A 10,127-nucleotide genomic window follows, 5' to 3' on the forward strand; every position below is an offset into this window, starting at 1 on the left:
CGAGGGTTCACTGTATAGTCATTCTCAAGCTAAGTCTGACATATATTTGGGGGAGACAACTTGGGAGAAGTCCTTCTGTTTCCCACAGGACTTTGAAGGTGATGAGATTGTTTTGTAAAAAAATTTAAATTCATGGCTTTGGGAGAAACAATGTACAGGTGGGGTTTTTTTTTGGAACCCCTTCGTAGATGGCATCTTTTCACTACTTGTCTGCCAGTTTATTGTGCTATGGCGGCTTGTGTTTTGCTGTGATGCTGGGTGCTGTGGAGCCTGTATTTCAAATACCAACAGGGGCAAACCAAGGTGAACAGGCTTGAGTAGAGCTTCCAACTAAAAACAGACTATAAAGAAGGAACTGAAAAATATATGATTAGCAACAGAACACTGTCACTATAGTGCCAAAGGAAGAGCCTCTAGGTCAGAAGACTGAGGAAGATCTGCCCTCTCAAAGTAGAAAGCAGTGGCATGAATGGAGTAAATTTGGGGCTTTCATTTGTTAATGGGGCATGACGTAAAATGAGAAGAAACAGCTGTAAATGTCTATTAATTATCAGAACTTGCTATGTAGAAAGTATGAATGTAGAACAATTAGAAGTCGTCAGTCATATTGTTTACCATGCTGGGAAAGATAAACTCAAGAGGTGTGGCGTCATATTCATAGTCAGACAAAAACATTTCAAGATCTATCTTGAAACTGCCGGCTATGATAGGGTAACAAAGGTCTCAATCTCTTGCCACCCCATCCAGCATTTGTTGTTTTCTGTGTTGTTACTGTTTTGTTTTGTTTTGAACTTATCAATTCTGAGGTGAGGTGATATATCATCGTTTTAATTGGTATCTCATGTTCATCTCTCGGATGACTAATGATCACAAGCGTTTCTTAAATGTTTTGGTAATCAACTCAATGTCATCTTTAATGAACTGTCCATCTTTTCTGCCCATATTTAATTTGGGTTATTTGTTGTTGTTACTGGTTTTCCTTGCTGAGACTTTGCAGTTCTGTATATTTTAGAGATTAGTACCTTGTCCAACGTTATAGCCAATTTACCGCCCAAATCTAGAGTTCTTTTTTTACTTTTTATGTGAAAATTTTTGATGCATCTGTTATTTGTCCCCCTGGGGAAGGGGGGGTGGGGGAACAGGTTATGCGTCGATCATTGCTCTTGGTGAGTTAGGTTTATTTTTTAAGTATTTCATCTTATGGTAGCTTATTGCAAATTGTATTATTTTCTTGATTTCCTTTTCAGAGCTCCCTTCATTAGTATGTAGGAATCCAATGAAATTTAGCATATTGATCGTGCACCCTACCACGTTGCTGTATCTTTCAATTATTTTCAGCAGTTTTCTTGTCAATCCTTGGAGTTTTCTCCATATAGAATCATATCATCTGAAAATAATTTTCCTTCTTCGCCAATTTAGTTAACTTTGATTGCTTTTTGTTGTCTATAGCTACCTAGTCATTTTAAAGCAGGGCATGGTTCAATTCCCATGCATCTGATTTTTCCCCTTGATCTTCCTATTGTGATTTCCAATTTTATGTTGTTGTGATCTGAGAAAATAGTTTGTAATATCTTGGTGTTTTCAAGTTTATTAGGTCTTGCTTTGTAGCTTAGTGTATGGTCTATCCTGGAGAATGCTCCATTGCACTGCAAAGGAATATATATTATGTTGTTGTTGGATGGAGTGTTCTGCATATGTTTGCAAAGTCAAATTGATTGCTAAGTTCTTCTGTGTCTTTCTTGAGCTTTTTCTAATTGTTCTGTCCTCCCTCAAGAATAGTATATTGAAATCTCCTATTTGGATTTTAGTATTGTGTGTTCCTCTCCTCAAATCTATATGAGTTTGATAGATGAACTATGAAGATCTTTCATTGAGTGCATCCTCAAAGAAAGGAAACTCGCTGCCATGGAGATGCTGCTGACTCATGGCACTGTCGGACAGGATAGAACTGCCCTTTCAGTTTCCTCGGCACTAAATCTTTACAGGACCCAGAAAACCTCTTCTTTTTCCCATGAAGTGGTTATTGGGTTTGAATTGCTGGCCATGCGATAGCAGCCAAATATTTTTATTCAATATAATGAATCCAACCCACAATTATATTCGATACACCACCAGGGCTCCTGACTAGGTACATAAACATTTATTATGTCTTTATCTTCTTGTTCAATTGCCCCTTATCATTATAAGTGTCCCTCTTTGTCATTCATGGTAAACTGTGCCTTGAAGTCATATTTTATCAAAGATTGTTATTACCATTACTGTTTTTATTTGATTGCCACAAGGGGGGGAGGGTTGTTTTGTTTTCTCCATCCTTTGATTTTTAGTCTTTTTGTCTAAGGTGTGTTTTTTTTTTTAAGTTCATAAATTTTATTTTTCATGTCAGTACAGTACAAAATCTTCTCCCATCCTTATCAGATTTTTCTTATCTCAGAAAGAAATAAATATAGCTAAATATTTAAGGAGCTTTTCTTCTTTGATGTTTTTATGTCTAAACTCAACCTACACAATTTATCAATTTGAAATTCTCTTAAATGCCCACATGAGCAATTTCTACCTGTTCATGAAAAGATTATTATTTCTCAGAAGTAGAATGAGTATCTAGTTAATCTAACTATAAAAGAAAGCAATTTTGAGCTGGAAGAAAATTTAGAAATAGCCACATCTTTTATTATGCTAATGTCTATTACAAGCATTAATGTTTATATATTCAAAATACCAAGTTTTAAATTACTAATACTGAAACAAAAACAAACATTATTAAGCTTAGTATTCAAATGAGATGACAGGATCTACTAAAACATAAGCTTAACATGGCTTAAATAAATTACACGTGTTGATGGCAATGTCTACATGTGTCTTATATCTACCTTCAAGAATTATTGTGAGAAATAGATGAGTGTACATAAAGCAGGTTATAGAACCTGAATTTAAATGTTTATTTAATATTTTTCAATATTAGTATCCTTATAGTTTTTGTGTGTTTTTTTAAACATTTTATTAGGGGCTCATACAACTGTTATCCCAATCCATACACACATCAATTGTGTAAAGCGCATTTGTACATCGTTTCTCAAAACATTTTCTCTCCACTTAAACCCCGGACATTAGGTCCTCATTTTTCCCCTCCCTCCCCGCTCCCCCCTCCCGCATGAGCCCTTGATAGTTTATAAATTGGTTTATAAGCAGCGTATTGTTAGATTCTGCGTTCTCATCTATTCTCCTACTGTTTCTTGACTGGTGCTGATTTCTGGTGGTATTGTCTTGTATGTTGATCCCAGATTGATGTCTGTGCTATTGCTAATTCTCTGCCCAAAGAAAACTCGCCTTAGTATGTTCCGTAAAGTTGATCTTGTTTGCACAGATTCCTTTAATTTCTTACTAATTATGAAATGCTCTTATTTCATTCATCCTTAGAGTTGAGGAACAATTTTGCTGTAATCTTGGCTGTTGTTGTTTTTTTCATAGTTTTATATATGTTGTCTCGTTGCCTTCTTGCCTGCAGTGGTTTCTCCTGAGAGATCAGTAGTAGTTCCACTTTGTAAGAAACTGCCTTGTTCTTGAGCTGTGCTCGGGATGCTTTCATTCTTTATTTTTGAAAGTAAGATTCTGCGATGTCATCATGGCTTTATTTTGGAGTCTATCCTTTTGGGATTATTTTCCGCTTTTTGTGTGGCTACTTTCTCCTTCGTGATGTTTCTAAAATTTTCTAACAGAAGCTCTTGAACAGTACTTTCTGTGCTTAGGTTTGGTTTGGTTTCTTCCTGGTCCGGAATTGTAGTCATTCTATACTATTCCTCTCTATGTTGCTCACATAATTCTTAGACTTTCTTTGACTTTTTCTTTCTCATTATTTGATTGTTCTTATAATTTGGTATCGAATTATCTTCAAGTCACTAATTCAGCCCTCTAATGATTCAGTTGTACTGTTTTGCTCTTTTAGTGTATTATCTATTTCCAGCATCTTAGTATTAATCTCGATTTCTATTTACAATTTTTGTATGGTTTCTAATTTTTTTCAGATTTCTCTCACTATGTTTTCCTGAATTATTTTATAGTATTTATGCCATCCATTGAACCATTCTTCTAAATACCTTTTCAGTTGGTTTCAATGCCTTCTCTTCTTTAGGAAGGCCTTGTGGCTCTGTATATTGGTCACTTACTTGTGCTACTCTGTCTCGCTTCTTCAGGTGAGCTATAATTAATTGTCTTTTATCTTTAAGACATCAAGTTTATTTGTTGTTTTTTGTTTTGAATTTGTTGATCAGGTGGTTCTGGTGTGGATGATGGTCCTGCCCACTAGGTATAGCTGGGGGGATACAGAGGAGCTGAGGCATGTTGGGACAGTTGTTTCTGTCTGGTGGATCAATAATGGAATGATTTTTTTAACAAATACACAAATCTACAACAGCAAAAAATTTTAAAAAGTAGATTGTTTTAAAAAAAGAAGAAGACCCAGTCTCCAATCTAGAGCTACTTTCTCTTTTTCATTCACTAGTATATACTTTCCAAGGACCCACTTTGCTGCATACTGTCAGAGGACAGCTACAGGTCTGTGATAGTGGAAGTGTATGATTTCTCTTGAGACTAGGGGATTATGGAGTAGGAGCCCTGGTAATGTAGTGGTTATGTGTTAGGCTGCAATCCTCAAAGTCAGCAGTTCAAAACCACCAGCTGCTCCATGGGAGAGAGATAGGGCTTTCTATTCCCGTAAAGTGTTACAGTCTCAGAAACTTACAAGGGCAGTTCTGCTCTGTCCTATAGGGCTGCTATGAGTCAGCATCAACGCAATGGCAATGAGTTTGGTTTTGATTTGAGGGAGTTATTGTTCCGCCTCACTTCATCCTGTGCCTCTTCTTTGTCAGTTTCTAAAAAAAAAAAAAAAAAGCAAAAAAAAATCCCAGGCCAGCACCAGTAGCCCCCGAGTATTCATAGTCTCCCAGAGAGTCAAAATGAGTTTTCTTGAGGCTTCTGCCACAGAAGTTGCAAATGTGTGGGCCATGCCCTTTTATTATTGCTTTGGTGGCTTAAAAATAGCTCAAGTTAGCTCTGCTGCACCCAGGTCCTGGGAGTTGGTGAATATGTGTGCCCTCCTTCTCTGCTGGTTTAAAACTAGGTCTATGCCAATTCTGTCAAGCCTGGAGTTCTGGTAACTTCCACCAGCTTCACCCAGGTCAAATAGAGTTTGGTAGTCACTGCTGAGCACACAAATGGGGACTTGTGCTTCTTCCATGTATGGGAGATAGTTCCATCCCCCTATGACAGTCTCTTGTGTTGTTAGTGTTAAACTCATTTAGCTTTTTTTCATCAGAGAATCAGGGCTCCGGGTTTTCTTTTCTTATCTATTTTCACATCTTCAGTAAAGAAGGCTTGTTTAGCATTATCTTTCTAGGTCACCACCTTTGCTGGACATGTTTTTTATGTTTGTTTTTTCAACCGTTTTACTAGACATTTTAAATAATTATAAATTATATAGCATTCTTAGAAACTTTTGTACTCTTATGAAGTACTCTTATACAGCAATAGTTCATGATAATCTGTATAGAGGAAAATGTTATGGCTGAAAATGCATCTGAATGTTTAAAAAATAATATATAAGTACACAATTTTTTTTTTAGTTTTTTTTAAAGTCATTTTGTTGGGGGCTCATACAACTCATCACAATCCATACATACATCGATTGTATAAAGCACATTTGTTACCCTCATTATTCTTTTTTTTTAAATTATTTTATTGAGGGCTCGTGCAATACTTATCATAGTCCATACATAACATCCATTGAGTCAAGCACATATGTACACCTGTTGCCCTCATCAATCTCAAAACATTTGCCCTCTACTTTAGCCCTCAGTATCGTTTGCTCATTTCCTCCCTCCCTCCACCCTCCCCCAAATACGCAATTTTAAGTGTTGGGAGATTACTATTCACAAAAGAGTTGTTACATGCTATCAAGTTGGTATCCAGGAACTAGTCCCTCTGGATAACATGATAACTAAGTATGTGTAGCAAAGTCTTGTCATCACTTGATAGCAAAGTATGTGTTATCACTTCTAAGGAGCATTCTGGCTCTACTTCCTCCAAGATATATTTGCTTTTCTGGAAACCCATGTTATGTTCAATATTCTTCTGCAACACCGTAATCTAAAGGCATCAGTTTCTTCAGTCTGCCTTACCCATTGTCCAGCTAGTTCAAGCAGACGAGGTGATTGAAGGTGCCATGACTTAAGTCCAGCATGCCTCAGTCCTCCAAGTGACATCTTTGCCCTTTACACTCTAAAATCTTTGTAGCAGATTTTTCCAAAGCACTGTGCCATTTGATTTCCTGACTACTACTTCCTATGGCATTATTGTAGATACAAATAAAATTAAACCCTTGATAACTTTCATCTTTACTCCATTTATCTTAGTGATGCTTAATAATATAGTTGTGAGGATTTATATTTTCTTTATGTGGAGGTGAAATACATGAGGAAGGTTATAGACTTTGATCTTCATTAGTAAGTGCTTCAAGCCCTCCTCAGTTTCACCAAGCAAGATTGCATCACCTGTATGTTATACATTGTTATTGAGTTTTCCTCCAATCCAAATGTTCCTCTTCACCTAGTCCAGGTTCTCAAATAATTTGCTTATTATACAAATTGATTAAGTATGTTGAAATGGTGAAACAGTGGTCCATTGTAATTCATAAGTTTTTCAGTGGCTATTTTCAGACATGGATCGCATTGTCCTTCTTTCTAATCTGCCTTTATCTGGAAACCTATCCACTATGGATGACCTTGCTGATATTTTAAATCCCAGCATCACAACAACTTGAAGCCACAACAGTATGATAAACTGGCAATGAGTGGTAGGCAGATGTTGTTAGAAATCTTCAATTTCTTCATTTTTGCTTAGTGGTTGATTCATAAATTTGAGTAATAATTATATTAACTGTTCTGCCTTGTATGCCTGTTTGACTTCAGGATAGACCTTGAAATACTGTTTTTAATATAAAGGCAACTTCATTCCTTTTAAATTTATCATTCCTGCCATAGTAGATCATAATATGGTCTGATTCAAAATGGTCAATACCAGTACATTTCAGTTAACCAATCCCTAGAATATCAATATTTATGTGCTCTATTTCATGTTTTTTAATTTCTCATTTCCTAGGTTCATACTATATTCCACTATTTGGATAGTTACGGCTGATTCTTCTCATTTTGAGTTGTACCACATCATCAAATGAAGGTCTTTCTTCAAGTTTTTCACTGTCCCTGTCATTAAAAGTTTAGTCTCCGTTGAGGAGGCAGCTCTTCCAAACTTAGGCACTCAGCTTCCAGCACGTGATCAGGCATAAGGTTTATTGTGCTATTCATAAGGTCAGATTGGACAGTACTTGTTTGTTTGGGGTTGTTTTGTTTCAGAATTAGAACACCTTTTCCTTTTTCCTAGTCTGTTTTTATCTGGAAGCCTCACTGAAACTTGTCTACTATGGGTAACCCTGCTGATGCTTAAAAGACCAGTAGCTTAGCTTTCGCATCAGAGTAACAGGTAAGCCACCAAAGTTGGATCAAGTGATAGGAAATATAATGAACTTCAGTAAAAATATTAACCATATTATTTCTATTTTCACAGACAGTGTTTAGCTAAAATAATTCATTTTTTCTTTTATGATGACAGATATACCAGAGAAGCCGGAGTTCGTTCTCTGGACAGGAGGTTTGGAGCCATTTGCCGAGCTGTTGCCGTGAAGGTGGCAGAAGGACAGCATAAGGAAGCCAAGTTGGACCGTTCTGATGTGACTGAAGGAGAAGGTCTGTGAACTTGACTGGGGTGCTCAGATCTGCTGGCTAGAAGCAAATGCAAAGGAAACGTAGGTTTGAAAGGATGGTGTTGGGTGGTCCTTGGAATAAAGCTACCACTCCACTAATAGATGCCTCTACTAAGTAACAATTTTACGGTGGATGTATTTTATAAAAAGGGTTCTCTTTTACAAATAATAGAGAGTTTTATCTGAAGTGATAATCAGTATTATAACATTAGGGATAGAGTAATTTTCCCCAGATTTGTAACAATGAAATGCTTTATGTGTGGGTTTTGATGTTCTCCTATTTCTTTCTGATTCTGGTAAATGTTGTTTTTCACTCATGACTTGTATCATAGAAAATCGTTCTAGCTTTAAGAATCCCAAGTTGTCCAGGTACTCAAAAGGCAGATCTTTTTCTTTGGAATCGCTTCATGTGGTTTTTCCACACATGTAGTTTATATTATATTCTCAAAAATACATAATCTTGGAGGTGGGGACAGGAAGGGTCATGGAAACAGTTCTCTCACTAAAATGATCAAATGGGGACATTTCACTTGGTAACCAGTACACTAAGGATTAGTTCATGCAATACAAAGTAGCCAATAACAAACACATGAAAAAATGCTCGCAATGATTAACCATCCAGGAGATGCAACTCAAAACAACGATGACATATCACCTTACACCAACAATAGCCCAAGTTTAGAAAACGGAAAACTACAAATGCTGGAGAGGTTGCAGAGAGACTGGAACTCTTATACACTGCTGTTGGGTTTGTAAACCATTTTGGAAAGCAATATGGCGCTACCTAAAACAACTGGGAATAGAATCCCATACAATCCAGCAGTACCTTTGTGGGTATATACCCCAAAGAAGCAAGAAACACAACATAAACATGTATGCTCCCCCATGGATATTGAAGCACAGTTTACAATGGCAAGAAGCTCGAAACAGCCCAAACACCCGTAAATAGAGGGATGGCTAAAGAAGCTCTGGTATATGGCCACAATGGACTATTACGCATCTCTGAAAAACAGCACTGAAGCCACAAAGCACATCATGACATGGATAAACCTGGAAACTGTTATGCTGAGTGAAGTTAGTCCATCACAAAAGGACAAAGATTGTCAAGATGGTATGCTTATGATCATACATTATTCTCTTATTTGTACATCTTAAACACCACTTTATCAGAGGAGGCCTCACCTCAGCTGGGGTCAGTTTTCATGTGTTAAGAGTTAGAAGACAATCAGTTCTTGCTATATATATAGCATTGTTCCACCTTCACCACAAATCAATCCATACACTCCAAGAATGCTCAGTGGGGGCGGGGGGGCAGAGTGCTCAGTGAAATTATTCAAAATAAGAGAAAGAGAGCGAGCTCAGTGAACCTTAATAGAAATTCAAGTCCAGAAATGAGCAGGGGTGGCGACTTGTCTGGCTCAGAGAAAGTGATCTCCTTCATTGTTGATAAACCCGTAGGGGCAACCTGCCATTGGGAAAATCTCTTAACAAAACTCTTAATATTACCCCTAGTGGAAGAATATGCCTCATACTATATTCCTAATCAGGCACTTTTGACTTAGTTTCTATCTACCTCTTAGTGACCTGGCCTGCATGTTACAAACAACCAGGGCTTTAAATTTTGTCCATTTACAGCACACAGCATCCTTCATAAATAAGGTGACCAGATTTTAACATTGGTAAAGCGGGACACCATTGATAAAACTCACATCCTGTCGAAATAGCCACGTGGCAGCCGAAAACCGTATACCCTAGCTTGTCATGCATTCTTTCCAAAAATCGGGACTTTTTAAAAAACGCCGCGGGATGCGGGAAAAATTGTTCAAAAGCAGGACATCTGGTCACCTTATTCATAGACCACACCAGAAAGCTTCAGTTTGGAAACTCTACTAAGTGGACTACATTTTACCTTAAACTTTGCCTGTTGGAGATTACAGGAATTGAAATTCTCCTTTGAATTTGATGATGAAATGTCCTAGTGTGAGAAGAAGCAAATGACTCCTATCGGAAAGTTATGAAGTTATTGGACTTCGATTGAAATCTCTCTCCTTTCCGGGTGACCACTAACCTGAGACCACCATGCTTGCTATTTTCATGCTCTCACTCCTTTTTCATGACATGTCGTAGTCCAACAGACACACCTCTGCCTTAGTGAAGGAGTGTTACTGAAAGTTTTTCCCTATCTCCAACTCTCATTATACATGGAAATAGTGTCCAGTCACTTAAGTTTTTTTAATCAGTTTATTAGGGGCTTATACAACTCTTATCACAATCCATACGTACATCAATTGTGTAAAGCACATTTGTACATTTATTG

At 37.2% G+C, this 10,127-nt stretch overlaps 1 protein-coding gene across 1 annotated transcript in view; it reads left to right on the forward strand.

Annotated features, from left to right (window-relative positions):
* The window catches only part of LONP2 (lon peptidase 2, peroxisomal), a 175,447-nt gene that overhangs the window by 125,334 nt on the left and 39,986 nt on the right, over positions 1-10,127 (forward strand). The window contains exon 11 of the mRNA XM_004704690.3: positions 7,660-7,793. Coding sequence (XP_004704747.1) covers positions 7,660-7,793 — 134 coding nt within the window. The remainder of the gene's footprint in view (positions 1-7,659; positions 7,794-10,127) is intronic.

The sequence above is a fragment of the Echinops telfairi genome, unplaced genomic scaffold, assembly GCF_000313985.2.
Source record: "Echinops telfairi isolate 266 unplaced genomic scaffold, ASM31398v2 ScPeMD7_2291;HRSCAF=2852, whole genome shotgun sequence".
In the NCBI taxonomy this organism is placed as follows: Eukaryota; Metazoa; Chordata; class Mammalia; order Afrosoricida; family Tenrecidae; genus Echinops; species Echinops telfairi.